Raw genomic sequence first — 25,086 nt, 5'->3', positions numbered from 1 at the left:
GTTGTGTGCATCTTAGCTATGCAGAGGCTGAGTGTAATGTTTGATACGTCGAGTAATAAAGCGCCCTTTATCGAAAAAATGTAATGCGGTTCAGCGATAAACGCTTAAACCTACGGGGCGTGCTTTATGGGTGCTCCTACCTAGGTACTATCATGGTACCACTGATGATAACCCCACCATGATGTACTGACATGCCAGATCTACAAATACCGCGCCGGTCCAACATCTCTTTTCTGAATTATGAGTAAGAAGGGAAACCTGACCAATATATGAGATGTGCATACCTGCTCCATTGACAGTGCGAACCTGATCATGACCACCGTAGGGCTCCTGAGCAGAGAGCTTGCCCCTCTCACTCACTAGACGAGTGATTGGTAACTCCCTTATCCATGTACCATAATGCATCAATAGGATATGAAGGAGTGTTCCCTTGCTCGTGACTTGCAAAGGCAGCCTGCTTTTCATTACCTTTGTCGTTGTTGCCAATGTCCAGAACGTCATGCTTGAAGCGGCCATGGCAGCGAGATGAAATATGACCTCGAGAAGGTCATATACCAGCTTCACTCTGTGTTCTCAACCCTCTTGTTAATATTCAGGTTTCACGGAGAACTTATCCATGCTCCATGTTTCTTCAATCGGGAAGTTAAGAATTTTGTTTGACGAATCAAAGGTTTCAAAAAAAGAAAATTACAGAACATAGAGCATTTAGGACAGTATATCCTGGCTGGATAGTTTCTTGAAACGGGATTTCGTTCCACCTTATATATAAAACAGCCACATCCATAAAAAGGTTCAATTGCAAGTCAAGAAATTAAGAAGATTCCGCTGGAGCAACAACACAAACATACCCAACTAAAATTAAAAAAGGTAGCGATACAACTCTAGGTGAGAACGAAACTTAAGGGCTAGGCACTGTAGAAAGATGCCACAAGGATATCATCATGCACATTGTCTAATAGGTTCATTGCAGTCCCTTGGATTAAATTGAAATTTCTATTGTAGTGTAGGTGCTCCAACCTATGAGTAACAAAGTGACCACAGACGAGGTTCACTTTCTTACTGCCGCCTGCCGACCGTCCGGCAGGCCTCCAACGTCCCTTGGATCAAGGCTGCTCACGCCCGAGCGCACACTCCTTGCCGCTGCTCTGCCACGTCGAGTCCCCCCATCGGGGCGCTGCCGGCCACTACCGCTTCCGCGTCCAGCTGCCGCCGTCGCTCGCAGCGCGCTCCCCACCGCTGCTGCCGGCTGCCTCCTCCCGCAGTCCCGCCCGACCTCGGCCAGGCGCCCCTCCTCCTCCGTGTTTGCCGCGTCCAGCACAGTCGCCGCTGCCTCGACCTCAACCTCCTGCGCTTCACGCAACCAATATGGAGAGAGAGAGAAAAGAGACGAGGCACCAGCTTCTTATGCACCTAGACTACCCAAGAACCAGCAAGATGGAGGAATTAACTGTGAAATTCCAGGATTCCATAACCGTATTGCACACATAATAGGAAAAGGCCGGTCAGTGGTGGTATGTTGACAACTGGGAAATCAGTGGACGTAGTTCTTGTGCTAGTAAAATCTGATCCTTGATCAAGAGAGCAGCTTCACAGCCAAACAAATAAGCCTGATACACACTCGCTTGAAACCTGTGTCGAGGTGCCAAGGTAATGAGCAGTCGCTATATACCTCATGGACCGAATCACATAAGAAGCTGTGAGGAACTGTCCAGCTACAACTAATCGAAAATTTCTTATGTGATCCCATGTACTGCTAGTCAGATGGACTCCATCAATATTGAATAGATGAGTGTGTTTTCCTTGTGCATCTCCCCATGAATGGCTCTCTCTTGAGCACCCACAAGTATTTTACTTGACAGCCATGAGCGAGCAAACAAAGAATGTTCAACACAACCAAGCTTATGTTGCGCTTCCATTTTGTACCTGGATGCTTTGATCATCCAACAATCTGCTTGTACACCTTCACCACGATAACTGAGCAGTTGTGCTAGAGACCATATCATCCTTTTAAGAAAAATACCAATAAACATTGAATGCCCAAGAGTGCTGCAAGAAGGTTCGGAAATGTCCGAGTTATTCATCCAAAGTGTAACCTCCAGGATCCACAAAATGTTGCAACAAAAAAATTCCAAGACCTTGATAGAAGGACATTGCACTGGTCCCGTCATGATGCTAGGAGAAAATACACAACATTGTACCCCCACTGATTTTTTAGCACTACAAGTAAACTGCTCACCTTGACCTTGATCATAACTCAACTTAAATTCCCACTTCAGTATACACGTAATGCAACACTTGTCCATCAGTTCATTTCTTGAGAACCTATTGAAATCTGCACTAACATCTCCCATACACCACTCTCTTGCGTGAAGTTCCGAAACTGAAGTATTGAGAAGGACTTGTAAAAGAGTTCCAACAATATGGTGGTCATGTCAATATGGAGGAGCATCAGACACAATATGGAGGAGCATCAGACACGACACTGCTAAGCTGCACGCATTGGGGATATCTTGCACCCATTCCTTAACACCAAACATAGGATATCTGGCAAAGGAATACTGAAGCACCATGTCAACTTTCAGAGTACCAACTGAATGCACGTGAAAGACGCCAACAAGGATTCTAGGGTCCCATTGGTGATTACACGTGTAGGTTGTCTTGCAAACTCGGATAAAGGTTTGAAACCCCAATTGTTCCATTAGAATGGTTTGCCTTGGGTAAACAAGTATCCCATGATAAGAAACAATATCTTGAAGAAGCAAGAGGTGAACTGATTGCAACATACCACCTGGATCCCAGTTCTTCTGTACAATCAAGTCAGTAAGACTGTTGCCTATGAACCAATCATTCTTGTATAGAGGTAGCTCAGGACTGAAAAAGTTCCAACAACTTGCATGTAGATTCAGTTTAACACTGGTATACAAATGCTCCCAGCATCTTGGTCCTTTACTCAACAAAGCTTGGGAAGAGTACACCAATGGGGGTTTTGGCTGCAAGCTGAGCAAAGTACCTTGAGTTGCAGGACATGAGTTAGCCGCTCGTCATCTCCATCACACAGAAAAGACAACCATGGTAATGGTCGCGGCATAGCGCTAGCCTAGAACCTTCTATTCAGAGAAGGATGTGGACAAGCTGTGGATGATGGGGTCATGGTCTGGAGGACTACAGACACCACTACCGGGCTGTCACCGTCGTGACCATGTGCTAGCCCACCCGTCGGGTAGTTGGTAGGTGCCAGTGGAGCGACACTAATAGTTTCGAGGTTGAGGTCCTCGTCATTCGCCACTGAGGCGACGAGCTTAGGGAGGACGTCAACGGTGGCATCGCTGCTCTGGCAAACCAGCCAGCATCTGGTAGGCGGAGCAGTGAGGCTACTGGGGTCGGAGGCAACGACACCCTGGTCTGCACGGCACACCACGGGGCAGCGATGAGGTTGTTGTCATGCTCCTCAGTGGTGATGTCCCGCGAGGAAGAAGTGGTGCTCCGTGAAGCTGTGCGCATGATTGCCGCCAACTTCTGTAGTTGGCCATGGATCTGATCGCAAAGCTTGCTCAGGCTGTTTCAGGACATCTGGTGAAACCTGCTGGATGTCGAGGAGGCAGGAGTGCTTGTAGATACAACGACCATGCAAGGCAAGAGCCTGCGCTGCCCCACGTCTTGATCTAAGCTGAACCTCCGTCTCTACATGATCGGCTCTCTAGGGAACAGAGATCTGCTCCACTCCATAGGCCTCAAAGACCTGATGCAACACCTCCTCGGTGATGGGATGATACACATAGTGCACAGTGACGAGAAGAACACAGCCGGCGAACATTTTCATGGAGGCTCGACATTTCCTCGAACAGGTGGTAGGCAGGAAAAGGTGTGGAGATTTTTTTTGTGTCTACTTTGTTGGATGTGATACCAAATTGTCGTGTCCCACGGATGGAAGGACGACAGATTCAACGGGATACAGTGATCCTTCCGGATACCTCTTTCGCTGCCTCTCCTTGGATACTTGTAGATGACGACCCGATACTGGCTACGAGTTGGGCCGATTCCGTTGTTGCAAGCCCATGGCACCCGGCCCAATGAGGTGCGTGGAGGCAAGGGTCCTAACATCCCTCCCTCCTTGAAACTCGGCTTGTCCCCAAGCCGAAGCTTCCAAGGATATCGAAGGCTTGACTTGCCGGGATCCCATGGCACATGAATTTTCTTGGTCCTGCTAGGATCATGGCGATAATCTCCGCGGTAGTAGATAATGTCGATGCAGTAGTTCGGGCTGACTTGGACATGGTCGGAGAAGGCGACTCGGATGACATTCTTCCCTCCTTCAAAAGGAGCTTGTCTGTGATCCATAGAGAACTCCAAACCATCCAGAGTCCATGCCACCCACCAGTTCAGAAATGTATCCGCAAGATGTAGTGGTGACCACTGGAGGTGTGCATGATAATGCAGAGTAGTCCACCTTTTCTCGAAACTGCATAGTGCAATCATACAGCTTCCAGGATCCCATTGACTCTTTCTGTGTTGAGTAGCTTCACCATCCAAGTTCACTAGCACCCAGAATTGATCTTCATCATGAAGGCTTTGAATGATTGATACATTTGAACCACAGAGATTGTTGGCGAGCCACTGAAGTAGTTCACCATTACTCATACCCATGCACATGTGGAAGTGAGAATAGACAGTAACACCATTGCAGCGAGAGGCCCCCTGGGTAGTATGATGGACAACATGATAAAATAGGTGCCCCACTTTGAAATCTATTCTTTCTCCATAACGATCAGAAAAAGAGAACTTCATGTAGCTCTGAACCTTGTGAGCGGCATGTTCCAGGTGGAAATAAGTTGCACGTTGACCCCTGCAGCTCAAGCAACGTAATTTGGATGCCTGGTAGTAATACATTAGGTTCAGCTGCTGAAACTTCGTGACTACCGGTGCAGACACATCCAGACGTTCCCTAGGTTTGGCCCTTCGATAAGTAGTAACAGCTAGTCGAAGTAGGAACATGTCCCTGAGACATTGCATTTCTAGCACATCCAATCTCATAGACACCTGCTCCTCAGCCTCAGGTTGCCAAGCAATGTCCCACTGGAACAATGCCAAACAATATGGCTCTTCACTAGTCAGTTCAAGGAAAAGAAAACTGAACCAAGGAATGTGCCATAGCTTGAGAACACTTGCAACACCTTTGCTAATTAGACCACTCACGGTAGCTTCCTCAGATTCTGTGCATGGTTTCTTAAGAAAATTTTCCAGAACATTCAGGCTTACACCAAGAGAGTTAAACTGATCATCTCGGTCATCGTGCTGCAAACTGGTAAAATTCTCCTCTCGGTCAAGCTCATAATGCAAGCAGATATGCAGATGACTAACCCAAGATTGACTGTCCCGAAAGCAGCACATCACAACAGCAACAATAGAAAATTCACCGGATGTACCTTGAAGTGGTGACCTTGGTTCAACGAGGTGCACACCTCCAGGAAGGATAGCGAACGATGGCCACGGTATTGGTTGTGGCCTGCTGCTACCACACCAGCTCAAGTGCAGATAAAAAGGTGGCCACGGTGTAGGACAATGCATGTGTCCCTGGTGCCAGCTTGAGGACAACAGCGTGTTAATCATATGGTCTGCGAAAATCAACTGAGATTGAATGGCCTGGCACTTGATCTGACCAGAGCACCTCTTCCATGGCAGGAGGCACATCCTTGGTAGAGTTGTTGTTGATGACAAAGATGTCCCCAATGCTTGCTGGGACTATGGGCGTGGTCAAGGTAGGGACCACAAGCTTGGTTGATGGCGTTGAGTCTTCCTGGGCGCGGGCTGTTAAGGTGACAGCGGGCATCACATAGAAGGGAACATCAATGCTGGAGTTGTTGTTGGTGGTTGTCGCCCGACGCACCCTGCTCGTTGTCGGGGGCGAGCTCGGTGGAGACCATGCGGTTTGTCGTGGGCGTGGCAGGTGACAATGGAATCCCGGATGCCCATGACAGTTGTGTCGTCGTGGTCGACATGGTAATGGCTTGGGCGGCGCAATTCATCAAACAGGTTGCGGCGCCATGGTACTGGTCGTATTGGGAGCACCAGGAGCGATTGTTGGGAACACCGAGGGATCGTACAGCCCTGACGACGCGATGACGAGACCGGTCGCGCATTCCACCGAACATGGCACGGGCGACACAGTGCTGGTGCTGATGGGAAGCACAGGTGCGACCACGAGTGGCGTCGTGGTGGTGGGAGTCGGAGGCCGGGGTTCGGCCAGCCCTGCCGACGCGAGGATGACCTCGGTTGTGCCGAAGCTCTCCACGGGCGCGGGCACCAGTGTGTTGGTGTTGATGGGAGCTTGACGCGATGATATTCTTGGCCGTGCTACACAGGCCCAACAACGCCGCTGGTGGTGTCGATGGTAGGAGTGCAGTCTTGGTGGTCGATTGCACAGAGTTCAGTCGCCGGTCGGGGAAGAGCATTCGTCCGAACCATCTGCTCATCCATGCGAGTCATATGCTCATCCATGCGAGCCATATGGTCGTCCAAGATATGCTTGCGTCTGGCCTCCAACTCATCGAGGTAGGCCTTGCGTTCGGCCTGCCACTCATCAAGGTAAGCCTTGAGCTCGGGAGTCATGGGAGTCATGGCGACGTGTGGGGTGGAAAAAAAATTGGGGAAAAATTAGGGAAGGTGGAATCTGGCTCTGATACCAGATGTTAAGATCCAAATGCTCAAATCCACTCAATCATACACGAACTGAACACAAGAACAAGCATGAACGGGGAATCGGAATCAAGGTGGGAGAGGAAGTCCGCCGCCGTGCCGTTTTTGATCCTTCCGGATACCTCTTTTGTTGCCTCTCCTTGGATACTTGTAAATGACGACCCGATACTGGCTATGAGTTGGGCCGATTCCGTTGTTGCAAGCCCATGGTACCCGGCCCAATGAGGTGCGTGGAGGCAAGGGTCCTAACATACCAAGATTTGAGGGGAAATCAGGATGGGAAATTAGAGAAAAAAGGCTAGGAAACAGAGAACAGGATGAGAGAGTTCAGACTTCAATTCATTTTCAACATAACAGGGTTCTGGTTACAAGCCTCATACTTATACTGCTCCCACCACACCAACACAACGGTGGCCCTCGGCCCATATCGTACCCCAGGCCCAGGGTACGAACCATACAGTGACACCCAGATTTCAAATTAGTGCAGCACGTTCAGGTTGACAATCGCTCTCCATTGATTACTTGAAAAAAAAAAAGAGTGGTAAAAGGAGAGAACAATTATTTTCTCTGATTTGTTAGCTAGTAGCCATAGGGAAGTTTGGGAACGTTGTCTTATTTTGTAACGGTGGTGGAGAAGCTAGAATAGTTGGCAAATTTGTGGGTCTGGTGTATCAAGTGACTTCATGGCTCTTACTGTAGCAATCTACTCTGTTTTTCTGAAGCATCGAAATTAGCATTAGCAAGCAGCCAAGCACACTATTTGGTTAGTACTAGTGCAGTGAGCAGAGCGCGTATTGGTGATCAGAAAAAAAAAATCATATGCTGGGGAAGATTTAGAATGTAGAGACCAACCTTTATAAATGGATGATGGCTAATTACAGCAGATCAGACTCAATACTCGTCATCTGCTAAATAATTCAAGTGACCCCCGCGACGCTGACTCCCGCCTCAGGAGGAACACTGCAGAGTGACCTCTCTGACTCCCGCCTCAGGAGGAACACTGCAGAGTGACCTCTCCTACCTCACCGTGAAGCCGCATGATCGCCTCGCGGAATTCCTGCCAAATTCTGAATAAACTCTCACGATTTAGTTTCTTGTGAAATGAGTATATATAGCCCATTTGTTGGCATTCTCTCCAATCACTGTCAATAGAACATGATGCATACAACCAAAAGCTCTTCAAATATATGCACCATACAAACCTGATGTACGCAAACAACATTAACTCCTCGAGAACTTTCAGAGTGCCCGGTTTCATATCAATGTACTAAAACTTGAGTCGAGAGTTGAGACCTGAGAGCGTCAGGTTTCTTACAGCACAAAAATTCCAGGAATATTTTCTTCCATATTTAAAGGCTGCAGACATGACTACAGCAGTCGAACGACATATAAGAGAGTGAATGAGCACATAGTCAACGGCATTTAGTCAATCACTTAATCACATATACTAGCTTCAGGTTGTCTCTAGGATATTACACCCCGAAAGCTGAGTCTGTACTATGTGTACACGACCCTCTTGTTAATCTTCAGGTTTCAAGGAGAACTTATGCATACTCCATTTTTCTTTAATAGAGAAGGTTAAGAATTTTGTTTGACGCATCAAACTTTTCAAAATAAAAAATTACAGAACATAGAGTATTTTGGGCAGTAGATCCTGGCTGGGTAGTTTTCTCGAAACAGGATTTCACTGCACTTCATAAATAAAACAACCACATCCATATAAGGTTCAATTGCAAGTCAAGAAAATAAGCAGATTTCGCTGGGGCAACAGCACAAACAAGCCCAACTGGAATTAAAACAGGTAGCGATACAACTCTATGTGAGAATGAAACTTAACGGGCAGCCACTAGGAGATCCTCATGCATGCTGCTGTCTAACCGGTCTTTGTCCTGCTGCCTACATAGCGGGTGAAATGCCTAAGAACTTAAATATAGATAAAAACCCTCCTAGCGCAAGCTGCAAAGGCTGATACTTCCGCCATGGTCACCTGCTAGAATCTTGGGCGCGTCCGAGCATGTCCTATGTTGTGGGTCAAAGATTTGCAGCACCGGTAATTTCATGGAATCATCTGTGACGTAGAAGAGCAGTTTCCCACCATCAAGTAACATCCTCAAAGGTATCATACGATCGTATGTAGATGGGTCCAAGGGGATCGTGTACAGCTTGAACCACGTGCCCTTATCGGCATTAGTTAGGAGCCATATGATTGTGAATCCATTGTCAACCTCTGGTTGCATCATACATAGGGTGCTGTTTAGCTCGCCCAAAGTGATGTAACACCGCTCAGGCTCCACATTGGGCGGGCCTCTAATCCCCCTTTTCCACTCCTCACTCTCAAGGTCAAAGCAGAGTACACTATCCCCATGTATCTGCGATGCGAAGTATAACACGCCGTTGACCGTGACAGGATTACTATGATAGGAGATACCTTTGGGTGGGGGGGATTGCTTTTGCCTCCACCCCGCACCATCTCCAATGGTGAGGATCCTACAGCAGCGGGTACGGATGCAAACCATCTTGTAGACACCGGACGGGGTAGCACGGCCGAAACCTATGAAGGTACCTCTAATGCTAGTCACCAATATCTCTCCTGTTGCAAGGTTAATCACTCTAGCTTGTAGCAAGGAATGGCCGAGGACACATATGATGTTATCTGAGCTTGCGCAGACAAAACTAAAAATATGATCCTTGGTTTTGATCACCTTCACAACATTGCCGTCCATGTCAATGAGCCGTAGAGTCGTTGGTTCGCTGAAAGAGTTGGCAGCGATGAGAGGCTCGGAGCGAGCCTTGTGCGCCGCGACGAAGGCCGGGTTGGAGATGAGGGCGCGCCACTCCCTGGACACGCAACGGAAGCGGCAGAGGGACTTGAGCGGCAGCCATGAGAGGATGTCAAAGACGACGTCGGGTGGCAGCGAGACAGCAACGACGGCGCTGCGCGGTGGACAGCGCAAGGACGACAGCTTCATCCCCATGGCGCGCGATCCCCACCCAGGGGGGTGTGAAACCGTGGAGGGCTACGCCTTGGGGATTGATTTGATTATTATACAGGGAGAGATCACGGGACAAGATCTTGGTATTTAATCGAGCCAAAAAAAAAAAAGAGATCTTGGTGCTAGTATTTGATACACGATCCGGACCGAGATCTGATTCGGATGGGACCAGTTTTTTTTTTCTTGGCGCTGCTATATATGTACGATGATTCGTGTCCGATTCCCGTACGATCCTACGTGGCAGCTAGCCTTCCTCACGTGGGCAAACTAGCAGTTTAGGTTTTGGCTTTGGCTTTTGGCTTTGGATTGGACCGGCTCTTCTGATGGTGCGCCCCATCGCTCAGATAAAAGATTGTAATTTTACATTTTGTTTTCCTTAGCCTCTTTGCCGAAAATGGGAAACGAATTTTTTTCGATAAAAGAAATATGTCTATATCTATACCTATAATAATAAAAAAAAGTAAGACTTCTTGTTGATCCATTTTTATTGCCCTTGATTTTCCATTGAAATTACAGAGCAATTGCCACCGGGAAGCAATCCGTCAAGTGTATCCGTCGTCCGTCCTCGAGTCCTGTCATACGATCGCACTGTTCGAAGGAAAACTGAGAGCGATCGAGAGAGAAGCAAATGAATCGAACTGTGTTCTTTATTCCATTGACAATCGGGTATTTATACAAGGTCAACCGTCGCGAAGAGGAGACGCGACTGATCGTGGGGGTGTGAGGGAGCGTCGCGTCGGTTGCCGAAGCAACCGCACGACGGCGGTTACATAGGGAGGATTCCCTTTAATTAAGTAAACTAATTAAATCCTAACACTCCCCCTAATCCTTCCTTGTACTTGCGATTGATCATCCTTGGAATAATCTTCTCCAAAAACCCTGTGGGAAAAATATGAGAAGTAGTGTAGGATATCTTTGGTAAAACTCCTTCAAACCCTGTGGGAAAATAAGGAGAAAATGATCCAACATATAATGATTATTGCCTCCGTTAACTCGATATGAAGTATATCCATAGAATTTAGAGGGCAATAAATATGTCGTGTATACTTTCCTAAAAACCCCGGTGGGGAAAACAGAAAATATGACATATAATCTTATGTTGATATTACCTCATTAAAAACCTTAATGAGAACCTGAAAAGTAAACTCATAAAGGGAAAAAGAGTGTAATATGATGCTTTGAACAGGAATAGTTCAGGAAGATACTCCCCCCGACTCTTGCAAATCCCGAAGTCGGCGCATACCAATTCCATAAATATATTTCTGGAACGTTGAAGTTGGTAGAGACTTTGTGAATAGATCAGCGAGGTTATCGCATGATTTGACTTGCAAGATGTTTATTTCCCCACCCTTTTGGAGTTCATGGGGATAAAACAACTTAGGGGCAATATGCTTAGTGATATTGCTCTTGACGTATCCTGTTTGCATCTGTGCAACACAAGCCGCATTATCTTCGTAGATAATGGTAGGTGATTCGATAGAACCAATTCCACATGATTGTTGTATGTGGTTTATCATCCTGCGAAGCCACACACATTCGCGTGATGCCTCATATAATGCGATTATTTCAGAATGATTGGTGGATGTTGCAACTAGAGTCTGTTTCGAAGACTTCCATGATATTGCAGTTCCACCATGTAGGAACACAAAGCCGGTTTGTGATCTGGCATTATGGGGATCGAGATAAATAGCCGACATCTGTGTATCCAATCATATTGGTGTCCAGATTTCTACGAAAGCGAAAGAATAGGCCAAGATCCTTTGTGCCTTGGAGATATCTAAAGACATTCTTTACTCGGACCAATGGCGTTTGGTAGGAGGCTGCACTGTGTCTAGCAAGTAGATTCACTGCAAATGCGAGGTCGGGTCTCATTACAATTTGCAAGATACATAAGCGCTCCAATGGCAGCCTTGAGATATGGAACCTCGGGTCCCAACATCTCTTCTCCATCATCCCTCGACACGAACGGATATTTCTCTACGTCTAGAGATCGAACCACCATGGGAGTTTTTAGATGGATAGGATTTGTCCATATTGAATTTCTCCAATATTTTACGGATATAGGCGGCTTGGTGTACCATTATTCACGAGGGAAGGTGCTCGAGTTGAAGACCCAAGCAAAATTTGGTTTGACCCAAATCCTTCATCTCAAATTCTGTCTTTAGATGATTGCGTGCTTCATCAATATCTTGTGTGTTGCCAATGATGTTGAGATCATCAACGTACACTGAAATGATGCAAAATCTGAAGAGGACTTCTTGATGAAGACACATGGGCAATCATCACTATTGGAGTAACCCTTGCGAAGAAGGAACTCACTAAGTCGGTTGTACCACATCCGTCCCATTTCAAGCCGTATAGAGACTTGTTCGGTTTTACACAATACATGTTGCGTTTTGCGCTTGCATTCGGGACAGAGATTCCGTCGGGAACCTTCATGTATATGTCCGAATCTAGTGACCCATAAAGATATGCAGTCACGACATCCATCAAGCGCATAGATAGACGATTTTGTCTTGCCAAAGATATTAGATATCGGAAAGTGATACCACTCATAAGCTGGAGAATATGTCTCATTGAAATCAATGCGGGTCTCTGCGTGGAAACCACGTGCTACGAGCCTTGCCTTGTATCTCACCACCTCATTGTTCTCATTCCGTTTAGGAGGAAAACCCATTTGAATCCACGGGGAAAACAACTTGGGAGGTGTAGGTATTGCTTATGTGAATACCTTCCTTTTATTAAGCGAGGCTAATTAGCTTGTATTGCATCCTTCCATTGAGGCCCGATCGGAGCGTTTTTCACACTCAACGATAGTCCTTGGATCATGATCATTAAGAAGGGTATTTGCAATTGTAGCAGAAAAATAAGTGTCGACAATCGTAGACTTACGGTTGAATGATTCCCAGAATCGATATAGTTGATGGATATCTCGTGCACCGTTGATAACTCTTCGTGATTTCCCAATATGCGTGAGTCTAGGTGTTAGATGTTCCGGCCCGGTGTGTGCAAAGAGCTTTTGGGTTGTGGAGGTTGCCCTTCCTTTGGGTGTATACTACCCATAAGGTGTTTGTCAACGTTGAGTTGACTTGCATCTTGACTTTGAGGAGTTTCTCCTTACTCTCCTTTCTTTGCTTACGAGAAGCGGGATCCTGGTCGAAGGCCGTACTACTCCCCCTCTTTTTGGGAACGGGTAGTTGAGTGGTTTTAGTTGGTACCTCCACTCTTTCGGGCGCATTTACGGCCGGATTCAAGGATTTTGTGACACCTTTTAAATCGGTAAATGAATCGCAGATTATTTGCAAGATGTTGCAAATTTATGATTTTCCGAACTTGTAGTTCGGTCTCTTGGAAATACGTGGATCGAGAGGATGAAATGGCGATAGCATTCAATCAATTTCCGGGCATTCTTTAGGTACTTGAAATCTCCCCCTAATGCTTGGGAAAGTGTTCCTCGTCAAATATGCAATCGGCGTGACGGGCTGTGAATAGATCCCCGATAAGGGGTTCCAGTGTACTTAATAATCGACGGCGATTTGTACCCCACATAGATCCCAGTTTCCTATGTGGACCCATGGATGTCCGGCGAGGTGGTGAGATCGGGATGTATGTAGCACATCAGAACTTACGCTGAGATGGGAAATGCTAGGTTGATTTCCACGTACCAATTGCAGAGGGAAATCTTTGTGATATGCGGTAGGTCGCAATTGTATTAAGTCGGCGGCGTGTAAAGCGCATGACCCCAACACGATGTTGGCAAGCTGCAATTCATCAACAAAGGTCTTGCAATGAGTTTGATCCTCTTAATTAGGGATTCAGCCAAACCATTTTGAGTGTGGACGTATGGAACGAGTCTTGAACTTCAATCCCAGGACCATGCAATAGTCATTGAAAGCACGTGAGGAGAATTCTCGGCATTGTCCATGCGAATTGATTTAATTCGACTTTACGGATAATGGGTCTGTAACTTAATTACTTCCCTCATTATCTTGGCAAATGCATGGTTCCGTGTGGAAAGAAGGCACACATGTGACCATCGTGTAGATGCGTCAATAAGAACCATGAAATACCTAAACGGTCCAGATAATGGTTGGATGGGACCACAAATGTCTCCTTGAATTCGTTCAAGAAATTGAAGTGGTTCAGCTTGTATCTTGAGGTGCGAAGGCCTTAAAATAAGCTTTCCGTGGCACATGATGTGCACACAAAATCTGAAGGCGAGGAAATTTGGACTCAAGCAAATTATGACCAATGGAATTGCTAGTAATCTTCCTCATCATCCCGATACCGGGATGGCCTAGGCGATCATGCCAGGTTTGGAATGCATCAACATTACGGAAAATTACCTTGTAAGCAACATGTTCTACGGGCTTGATGTACGTATAGTACAATCCGGACGACAGAGAAGGAATTTTTTCAAGTACTTGCTTGCCATATCCGTAATCTTTTGTGAAGAGTAGATACTCCTCTTTGTTGTCTTCATGGGTTTCGATGTGAAATCCATTCTTACGAATATCTCGATAACTGATTAAGGTACGTGAAGAATCGGGATACAACAAGGCATCCTCAAGGATCACTTGGGTACCGTTTGGGAGGGTAAATATGGCACGTCCAGTGCCAACAATTACCGTATCGCGTCCAGCGATAGTTAAAATATCTCCATTCATCTTTTTCGAGTCTGGAAATATTTTAACTCCTCGGTATGGAGTTTGTGGTAGCAACATCCACAAGGCATAATTCCTCTTCCATCGGATTGTCCCCGTAGAGAACTATATATAAAAATGAAGAATTTTCAATAAGAATCCTTGATTTAAATACATAGATCACAATCTTACTATATCAAAGTGCTGATACAATATAAATGACAACAATACTTATGTTCTATTACAACATCACAAATGGACATGAATATATTAGTCACTAAGGAGGTAGCGGGACTAGTCGAAGTCTCCAAACACGTCGGTTGAGGTGTACTCAACCATCATGTCCTCCGTTCCTGCAGGGTCCTTTGATGGAAGGAGAGTAACGGCGTTGCTTGGTCCCGAGGGAACGTCTTGCGAACAGCCAGCTCCATCGGTGCCATCTGGATGAAGGTTGAAGTTGGCTTCAAACCTTTTCCCTCGAGGTGCGTTGCGTCCATGGGATTGTTGGTACAGAATGGCCAGATGCCTTGGGGTCTTGCACTTGTCAGTGGGGTGCGTGTAGCATCCACACTTTAGCCATGAAAGCTTAGATTTGTCAAACTTGGACTTTGCGGTGCCTTTCCCACGATGCGAGTTTGGGCTTCTGTTAGGTTGCGCTTTCGCTTACCATTGAAGTTAGAGGGCTTTCCTTTGAAAACACCATCAAACTTTCGTCCGTTCGCGACATTCATATGAACTTCAGGTAGAGGTTGAGAACCAACCGAGCGCTGAGAGCCATTCTTAGCGAGTAGCTCATCATGCTTTTCAGCCTGAAGTAAGATATGAATAAGATCGGAATATACTTGGTAGTCGCGAGCACGGTACTGCTGCTGGAGGATTCTGTCAGATGGGAGCATAGTCGACGAGTTTTCTCTATCTTCTCCGCATCGCAGGTTCCTTCCCGCAAAAGCGTAACTTGGGCCCGATCTTATGAACCTCGTGATTGTACTCTCCGATGGACTGAAGTCCTGAAGACGGAGGTGAGTCCAATCATGGAGTGCTACAGCGGGACAAGCGCATACACATTCATACCTCGTTTTGAGGGCCTGAAACAGGGTACTAGGGGATTCCTCCTCCAAGTACTCAGACTTGAGATCTGGGTGAATATGGTGCCTTATAATGTATAAAGCGGTATATTTCTGTTCTTCTGTTAGTGGCGTGATTCCGGCCGGTAGTGGATCCTGCTCAGCCTGAATTGCACGTACTATCCCACGAGATGCAAGAGCGATCTTCGTGTCCATGGCCCAAGTAGGGTAGTTGTGGCCATTGAGGGCGAGTGCCTCAAATTCTCGAGCCATCGGTTACCTACATGGGTAAACCAGAGATTATCAATTTACACTTGGTAAACCAAAAACCATCATGGTTATGTTGTAATGAACTATGCAAAATAAATGAAGTTCAAGAAGTGGGCTTGAACTCATTAGTGTGAACCTCAAATTGTTAAGTATGGCACGTTGTAGATAATCTCCAAAAGAAAATTTGGAGTAGATCTAGCAGCATTAGCGGAGTATAGATACTCACACTTCGAATGCCTTGTGTCATAACTTAATGAAAATGTATGGGAGAGCACATTGGCAATCATAATGTCAAAATGACAATATGTAGGCTTAACAGTAGTGGTAGATAAATCTACACATCACATCATGATCCCAAGACATCAATTTGAAGGAAATCACTTTGAATTTTGCATTTCAGTTTGCAAGAAATTTACAATCTCAATTGCAAACAGTGAATGTAATAAATCTCAACATGTGCACACACGGAAATGTATTACATCACACATTTTCAGTAATACACATAGTACTTGAACTGAAAAACAGTACTGAAAAACTTGTACTGAATTAAACAGAGTTTAAACAGAACTAAATTACCGCTAGAACCACTGTTATAAGACTAATTTGCTAATAAGCTGAACTAGTACTACGAAGCAATAAAGCAAATAGCTACTAGTAGTAAATACGGAGTAGACAGCAAGGCCTGCTGGTGTCTCCGCATGCACATGGCCACGTATGCACTCTCCTGGTCAGTCAAAGAGATAAGGAGAGAGAGGAAACAAGTCCAGGCTCTCGATCCCCATTCTCACAGACAAAAGCCACACGGAGAGCACGAGGCCGGCCGGCCGCATCAGCAATCACCGGCGACGGGTATTCCGGCCGTCCTCTTCCTCGTCGGAGGATCCTCCAGGGAGCAGGGTCCCCGGGGCGACGCCGTTGGAGTGGCCGTTGGAGAGCCTCGCCGGGCTCCACTCCCCCGGCCGCCGGCCGGCGCGGCTGGCCTGCAGCACGGCGCGCGGCACGATGAAGCGGAGGCGGCGTTGAGGAGGCTGTGCAGCGGCGGCAGAGCCTCCCGCGTCGTCGTCGAGGACGGCGTCACGCACGGCCATCGGTGCGAGTCCAGCGCTTGGCGTGGCGGACTCGACGCTTGATGGGCCGGGCTCGTGCGCCGGAGTTGGGGACGGCAGGTCCGACGACGCCGCCTCAGGCACCACGGGCTCGGCCTCCTCCTGGACATGGATTCCCTGCTGTGCAAGCCTCGGGCGAGCCCGGCCCGTGCCGGGCAAGGCAGGGGTGGGGGCGGAGCGGCGAGGGCCGAGTCGTCGACGTCAACGTCATCGTCCGCCGGTTCCATCTCCTCGTCGGCGTAGAGGTTTGGCGCGGCTGGTCCGGCGAGAATCCACGCCGGCAGCGGCTGTGCCTCCGGCATCTCCATTGGGGCGGATGTGGATGGGACGACTTGGGCGTTCGATGGCCCTGCGCCATCACCACCTCCACGACCACGACGAGGGCCATGGCGGCGAGGGCCATGGCGGCGACCTCCATACCAGTGGAAGCCATAGCGATGGCGTTCGTTCCGGCGGAAGACTTGGCGACGGCCACCAAGATGTCGAAGGCGCTGCACATGGCGGTTGTGGCGGCGAAGTCCACCAGCACCATGGCGGCGGCGCGCGACGAGGCGGCTCCGGCGACTTTCCTGGCGAAGAAGACGAAGGAGGAATCCAAGGAAACCTCCTGCAGGCATTGTTTCTCACCTTTTCTTCTTGTTCTTGTCTCTTCCGATCTCGAAATCGCTCAGGATTGAGAGCGTGCTGATAACGTGTTCGAAGGAAAACTGAGAGCGATCGAGAGAGAAGCAAATGAATCGAACTGTGTTCTTTATTCCATTGACAATCGGGTATTTATACAAGTTCAACCGTCGCGAAGAGGAGACGCGACTGATCGTGGGGGTGTGAGGGAGCGTCGCGTCAGTTGCCGAAGCAACCGCACGACGGCGGTTACATAGGGAGGATTCCCTTTAATTAAGTAAACTAATTAAATCCTAACACGCACGATACAGAGGCCGGGTTGCTTCCGTTTCTGTTTTGTTTTGTCGATGGCTGGACTCCACTCCGGACTCAATCGTCCAAACTATTTACAGCAAAAAGTACGAGAGCTACAGAGGAGAGAGGCGACTGAGAGGGCGACCGCGCTTTTCTCCCCGTTTTCTCCGGCGCCGGCGTGGGTTCCCCTCCCCTTCTCAGTCCGCTGCGGCGGCGGAAGGGTGGGGGAACCCCAGGTCCGTGCGTTCGGCTGTAAATAGGGTAGGGTTCGTTGCCGGCGGCGGCGTCTGCGAGGGGGCGGCGTCGGCGGGTCCGGTGTTTTGGTCTTCTCGGATCCGGCCCTCTCCCGTCTCCGTTCGTTGCGGTGGCGGCGGATCTGTGGAAGTTCTCCCGCGCGGCCGGCATGGCGACGATGCAGGGCGTGCGTGGTGGAGATGCCGTCCTCGAGCTCTTCGGTCGTCGCGGCGTCGTCTCCTCCAACGACGGCGCGGAGCTGCTGAGGTAGGTGTGTGGAGGAAGGGAGGATCTGGCGGCTGGGCTAGTTCGTGGAAGAAGGTGGAGGGATCCGGCTGTCGCCTATGCGGCGGCGTGGCGATTGCCATGGTTCCGGAGCTGAAGAAGGTTGGGAGCGAGTCTCCCGCCGATGAGCTTTTCGTGTCAAGATCCAGCTTCCTGGAGCTGGTGGCGATTGCGGTTCTTCAAAGCCTGTGGGCTAGCGGCCTCTTCTGTTCCAGGGATGCTGCCTCTCCGTGCGGTGCCCTCCCTCCGGTGACGGTGGTCGGGTGTGCGCGGTGCGGCGGCGACGGATGCGGTGAAGACGGATGACTAGCGTTCTCTGGATTCTTCTCTGTAGCTAGGTGGTGCCACCTGGTTGGCCTGTATCCTTTCTGTTTTACTCGTATTTGTACTGCTCTCGTTTGTATTTCCTTACCGTATGAATACAAGTAACGTATGCCTTCGGGCGTACGATGTCAAAAAAAAAAAAAAAAGTACGAGAGCGAGCGGGCCATGGATCCAATTAGCTCCACCGGAGATCGACACCATGACGAAAACTATGCAATATACATGCGGACCATCGATCGACCGCATCTACGCCACCTGATCCCGTCGATGGCGAGATCCGGTGGGACGGGCCCTATGCGATGTACGCTCCTGCCGTCGGAGTGCAGCTCACGGCCGTCGGTGAGGTGGGGGTTCGTGCGTCTGCGTCCTGGCTCCTGACAGCGTAGCCGTGGTACCGGATGGCCGCAGAGTTGCTCGGAGTTCATCATGGAGAAGATGTGTGCCGCCCAAGGGCCCAAGAGTATGTGCTGCTTCACCCGGCGTCGCCCTGGGCACCTTGAAGCTCGGCCAGACCTGATGGTTCAGCGATGCCGCCTGTCCGTGGCGTGGTATCTCTACAAGGGCAGGAGGGTTCCTCGGGTCGTACTCAAGGATGACGAGATCGGAGCTGACGTCTGCCACCTTGGTCTACATGCCGCCACAGGCCCGAACAGGGACATGGACGAGCCGCCGAGCCTGGAGCTGGTGATCTACTCGTACATACCTTCCTAGTCACCGTGGACCGTGGTAGCACAGAGCGGCCGAAGAGCTTCACTGCAATATACGGCACCAGGAGGACCAGGGACGGAGAACCCCATGACGGCGCCGGAACGGAGCGCCGTGGCCCAGGCTGCTTTGGACAACACCGGCTTGCACTTCTAGCCATCGGAGTACTGGCGGCCTGGCACGGCTGGCTGGCCAGGCTGAACTGGTGCACTGACCCTAGGAAAAGCACCACACAGAGAAGATCACCATGAAGGCGGCCAGGTTTTTGACTCTGGGTGGATATCTTCAGTTATGAGATGTGTAACAACTGCAAGGTATGCTGTCAGAGTAAACGGATCTTTAACATCCTCCGTGGTACCCTCTCGAGGCATTCGACGGGGTGATCCAATAAGTCCCTATTTGTTCTTACTGTCCTGTCTTTTGCAGAAGAAAGAGAGACGTGGTGAACTACAAGGTCTTCGTAATGGAAAACGGCCCCTCTATATCTCATTTGCTCTTCGCAGACGACAGCATATTTTTTGCACGCAGTGATCAACAAAGTGTGGACTCTCTCAAGGAGGTTCTGAACTGTTATTGTGAAGCCTCCGGACATAGAATTTTCTTTGGGAGAAAATGCCAAGATAGTGTTAAGATCATGGTAAAGTCCAGACTAGAGGTGACGAGTGAGATCCTCCACGATACTTATTTGGGCATGCCGACATAAATTGCCAGGACGGTGTCCTCATCCTTCAATTTCTTGTCGGACCGTGTTTGGAGAAGTGTCAATAACTGGAACGACCGACCGGTGTCTCGGGCTGGAAAGGAAGCACTCTTGAAGTCAGTGTCCCAGGCGTTGTCCAACTATATCATGAACTGCTTCCAAATCCCTGTAGGCATCTGACATAAGATGAAAACTATAATTGCCAACTACTGGTAGGTCTCTGGGGAGGGAAAGAAGAAGATGCATTGGCGGTCTTAGGATTGGATGACCTCTCCAAAATCACTAGGAGGCATGGGATTCCGGGACTTTGTCCTATTCAACCAAGCAATGCTTGGGAAACAATGATGGCGTCTTCTAACGGAGCCATCATCGATGTGTGCTAGAGTCTTGAAAGGGCGGTATTTTCCTGATACGGATTTTCTATCTGCTAGCAAACCCAGAGCAGCGTCCTTCACTTGGTGTTCTATCTTGTTTGGGAGGGAGCTACTGTTGAAGGGTCTAAGGTGGGGTGTCGGCTCAGGCACTTCCATCAGAATCAAGCAAGACAGTTGGATACCGGGTGTCAAGTCGGGTACCTTCTCCACGCTAGCACCTCTATCAAATGATGCAAAAAAGTTCAGATCCCGCTGAACCAGGACGGTAAAGCCTGGGATATGGGGAAGGTGAGGTTTTTCTTCTCGGAAGAGATTCCCAAGGTGATACTCCAAGTCCCTATTAGCAAGTTTGGTGGTGAAGACTTTGCCTCCTGGCCATATGATACGGGCGGCATATACTCTGTCCGATCGGCTTACAATTTGGCAAGGACGGAGAAATTCCATCAGGCTAGATGCAAGTTGAACAAGGGCGGGTGTTCTGATGTTCAGAACCAGGAGAATAGTTGGAAGTCAATTTGGACGATTAATTGTCCCAATAAGATGAAAATTGTTTTGTGGCATGGCCCATGATTGTCTGCCTACGGGGTACGGGCCACCAGCTAAGACACCGGCAGATCTCAGCCGATGACAGGTGTGTTTTCTGTGGCCAGGTAGAGTATGTTGAGCATCTCTTCCTACGCTGCCCCTTTGCAACAGTGGTGTGGGATTCAGTTAAGGAGGGTTTTCAGTTGAGGCTGGCTAGGAAAGATCTGCGACATATGAAACAATGGATCTTTGATTTCCTAGGCAGGGCTTCCCCAGTGCAAGCATCAGCTCTAGCGGTCACTTGTTGGCATATCTGGGAATCTAGAAATGATGCAAGGAATGGGAAAGGTGTTCTGATTCGTGTCAGGGTAGCGGCCAAAGTCAGAGCCTATGTGGACAACATAGTTCAGTTTTGCGTCAAACCATCGTCGGCAAAGAGGTGTGAATCTTCTTCGAACCAAGCTAGGATTCCACCACCGGCGGGTTGGGTTTGTATCAATGTGGACGCGGCCGTTTTTGCAGCAGAACACCGGATGGGGCTGGGAGTGGTCATCCGTGATCATCTGGGTGATCTCAAGTTGGCATGCAGTGAGGGAGTACCTGGCATAATGTCTCCTAAGATGGTTGCACTGATGCTTGCCAGAGATAATGGCTTCAGCCAGGTTATTTTGGCTTCAGATTGCCTCACCATGATCCAGCGTTTAAACTCAGAGGTTCGAGACCGATCTAGTGTGGGCTCGGTGGTTAGTGACATCAAACAACTAGCTACTGAGTTTTCTACTGTATCTTTCAAGCATTATGGTCGTAAGCAGAATGTAGCGGCACATGTTTTAGCTCGTCGTAGTGAGCCAGATAGATGTAATCTTTCCCTTTCTGTTGTCCCGGATTGCATCCGGAAAGAACTTTGTAATGATGTTACGTAATCAATAAAGTGCCGACATTCTCTCAAAAAAAAAATAGAAGAAAGGTCATGGAGGGAGGAAGGTCGAATCATGGCAGAGTATTTCCGGATATGAATTGGGTTTGGGCTGGGGCTGAGACGTGGACACAGCCACACGGGCAGAGGATAATAGCGCTGTGGAGGAACTGTCGGACAGAGATCAAACGAAAATTCTCGTGTGTGAAGTAATTCCGCTCCTTTTTTCTTCTTTTTTCTTGCTTTCCGCGACGCTGAAATATTTTTAATGAACTAACTCAACTCTCAACAGAATCAACCGGGATATTTGGCAGGTGGCATAAGAAACTCTGTTCCGTAGGATTTCTCCCACGCACACATGCAAACATAAGTAATTCAGCCTCCACAGAATACAATAATCTTACAGAAACGATATCAGCGGGACTCATATCCAAAAAAAAAAAAGATATCAGCGGGTCTGGTTGGTTCCAAAGTACTTACTTCCCTTTCCTCGTTAGTTGTAATAACATGGGACCAAGTGATTATTTTTTTAAAGCACAGTTCTCAAATATCACGGTTCTACAACTTTTTACAGTATAGCTAGTGCAGTTGGCTTTTGCAGTATTTAGGAAATGATTCATGGCTGAAGTATGAAGAACATACCTGTGGATAATCTCTGTAGTCAGACTGAAAGTAACCTTGTTTATCTGTGAAAAGATAACCATACAGTAAAAAAAAGATGAATTATCATCATCAAGAATCATCAAACGTCAGTATCTGGCAGGATTATTAATTATGTACAATGAAACTATCATAAGACACCACATTTCATACCTGTCCAACTGCTGATTGCCCAATATCAGCTAGCATGGCACTTTCGAAACCTAGCGCTTATTTGATGCCTTGTATGCTTCATCGTCAAGTAAATTCTGCAAAAGGCCTTAAATAAGTGTTGGTTTCAACTGAATATATCTGAAACATATTATACCATAAAACAAACAGAAATTTCATCCGTGCTGTGTTGTTTTCCTTCTTGTGGCAAATATATCAGACTACTGCCAATAACTTCTTATGTAACTTTTGAAAACCACTAACCAGCACAGCTATGCTTCATTAAGCTAACATCATGAACATGCTCCTGAGGTGAACTATTGAAGAAATGTACCTGAATGAATTTCCACGCAAAAAATGGAAAGGTGACATGAGAACATTTGGCATTTTTAAAGGTGTACAGGTGCAACATATATTATGCATACTATTCTCAATCTAGCAGCTATGCTTCCAGTTTCATGATGTAGCACAGATTTGCACTAAAGCTACCAGTAAAGACTAGTAAAAAGCGACAGTCCGGTGTCATCTTTAACCAAGTGAACCTAGAAAAGCGAAATGCTTCACAAGATGAAATGCCAAATACAGTCCAATTATCTCTAATAGATCATGAGACCTGCGAACCAGATGATTAGTTAGTTTCTTTTTAAAATTAAGAAGACTTTATTCAGTCCAGCCATTGTGAAGGCTCTGCTTAAGTAGAGCACGAAAGTTTCACAGGAGGGCAAGCTCAATGCAGCCATTGCTTCTGAGGTCATTTTCCGGCTGGACGTAGCACAAGAATACCGCAACTTCACGCCAGCAGAGCTCAGCTTCCGCTTGCTCCTCAAGTCGAGGCTGCATGTGTTTGCGGCCATTGACAGAATCAAATGGGCGACAGTCGACAGCCGACAGTGGTCTCAGCTTACCTGGATTAAGGTGGGGAGTGGGGGGGGGGGGACACGAAGCTTTTCCATCTGCGCGCTAATGGACAAAGAAGGAAGAACCACATTCCTTATCTTCATGCTGGCAATCCTGTGGTTTCCGAGCAGGCTGACGTGCTGCTGCACCACTTGAATTGCTTGCTTGGTAACCCTGATGAACAGAGTGCCGATATGTGGTGGGATAATCTGCGACTCCCCCAGGTTGATCTCAGTCACCTTGATCAGCCGTTTGAGCTGGAAGAACTCAAAGCTGAAATCAAGTGTCTGACTGCTGAGAAGGCACCTAGGCTTTATGGGTTCATTGGCATGTTCTACAAGCGGTGCTGGCACACGGACGAGATGGACGTTCCGAATGCTTTAAACCAAATGTCTGCTCTTATTGGCAAGAATTGGAAGCTCCTCAACACAGCTTACATTGCCTTGATCCCCAAGAAGGATATTGCTCTTGGGCCAACTGATTTTAGACAAATCAGTCTGTCCCACAGCATCGCCAAGATCCTCCGAAAGTTATTGGCCACTCGCCTTGCCCCATATATGAAGAGCCTTGTTTGCAACAGTCAGAGTTAATTCCTCAAAGGGAGCAGCATGCAAGACAATTTTTTTGGATGTTCAAAATTTGATTCAAATGCTTCACGGCGCCAAGTTGGCTTCGGCCTTGCTTTGAGTTGGGCATTGCAAAAGCATACTCAGTCAACTGGACTAGCTGTTGAAAGTACTGTCAATATATGGTTTTGGGCAGCGCTGCGGGAAGCTGGTTTCCATTATGCTGGCCTCGACTTCATCACGAGATCTGCTCAATGGAGTGGGCTGCGGCAGGGAGACCCTGCTCTCTCCCTTTCTCTTCCACTTTGCAATTGATCCACTGCAGAAGATTTTGGATCACGCCACTGAGGGCATCCTCGGTTCTCTATCCCACCCACAGAGCTGCTAAACTGCTGAACAGCTTCTATGCTGACGACGCGGCACTGTTTGTCAACCCAGTCAGATCAAATATCAACGCAGTCAGAACTGCTGTGAATTTCTTGGATCATGAAGCAAAATTCCAATGTCTGCAGATGGAGAAGGCTGATTAATTAGTTGGTGCTAGCACCTAGCAGGCGGGGAGGGAGGGAGGGAGGGAGGGAAGCAAGGTCACCTCTGTCGGCAAGGGGAGGGGGGCTTCCTTCCAGAAACAATTGTAGCAGTGGACGGGAGCTCTCGGTGCGGGTGAGGAAGAACGCCACGGCGCAGTTATCCGCAAGAGACACCCGGAGAAGGACACATCGACATGCGCGCGGGGCCAAGTCCCTCCAGCGCCGCCAGGACCTTTGCGGCGCGGAATCACCGGGACTGGGGAGTGGTCACCCAGGAGTGGCACGCCGCCGCCGGAGCCTCATGGCGGCAGGCCGGCAGCGGCTGGGAGCCGTGAGGAAAATGAAATCACCGGGATTGAGCTAGGAAGGCGAGGGGATCAGGGGACTGAATAAACGAAGAGCTGTCGGTGATGTACTGCTGTCTGTCGGCACGGGCGGGCGAACGCAGCTTTTTTCTTTTCGACTTTCTGTTATTTTATAAATAAATTTAAAAAAAAAAGTACTGTTGGCTACATCAACTCGTCCACGACTTGGTT

At 48.2% G+C, this 25,086-nt stretch overlaps 1 protein-coding gene across 9 annotated transcripts; it reads right to left on the bottom strand.

Moving 5' to 3' along the window:
• Positions 1 to 732: 732 nt before the first annotated feature.
• Positions 733 to 24,981, bottom strand: LOC127311796 (F-box/kelch-repeat protein At2g43270). 9 transcript variants are annotated; one of them, XR_007857898.2, is made up of 8 exons: positions 24,613 to 24,981; positions 23,463 to 24,526; positions 22,822 to 22,891; positions 22,561 to 22,655; positions 22,390 to 22,433; positions 7,546 to 7,760; positions 2,237 to 6,938; positions 733 to 2,046 (listed from the first exon to the last, which is right to left on the bottom strand). XR_007857898.2 is itself a non-coding variant. In XM_071824699.1 (6 exons), the coding sequence occupies exon 6, from the start codon at positions 9,666 to 9,668 to the stop codon at positions 8,640 to 8,642; it is 1,029 nt and encodes a 342-aa protein (XP_071680800.1). In that variant the 5' UTR covers positions 9,669 to 10,622; positions 22,390 to 22,433; positions 22,561 to 22,655; positions 22,822 to 22,891; positions 23,463 to 24,526; positions 24,613 to 24,980; the 3' UTR covers positions 8,357 to 8,639. The 9 variants fall into 9 exon arrangements, 1 of the variants encoding a protein (XP_071680800.1); XR_011749772.1 differs by having other exon boundaries at positions 733 to 6,938; positions 7,546 to 7,665; positions 7,706 to 7,760; XR_011749774.1 differs by having other exon boundaries at positions 733 to 6,938; positions 7,546 to 7,665; positions 7,706 to 7,750.
• Positions 24,982 to 25,086: the final 105 nt, after the last annotated feature.

The sequence above is a fragment of the Lolium perenne genome, chromosome 7 (genome assembly GCF_019359855.2).
Source record: "Lolium perenne isolate Kyuss_39 chromosome 7, Kyuss_2.0, whole genome shotgun sequence".
NCBI lineage: Eukaryota > Viridiplantae > Streptophyta > Magnoliopsida > Poales > Poaceae > Lolium > Lolium perenne.
This window is presented reverse-complemented; position numbering and strand designations above follow the sequence as displayed.

Excerpts from the sequence above, each read along its gene's own strand:
- LOC127311796 (XM_071824699.1), bottom strand. The coding sequence starts at position 9,668 with ATGGGGATGAAGCTGTCGTCCTTGCGCTGTCCACCGCGCAGCGCCGTC.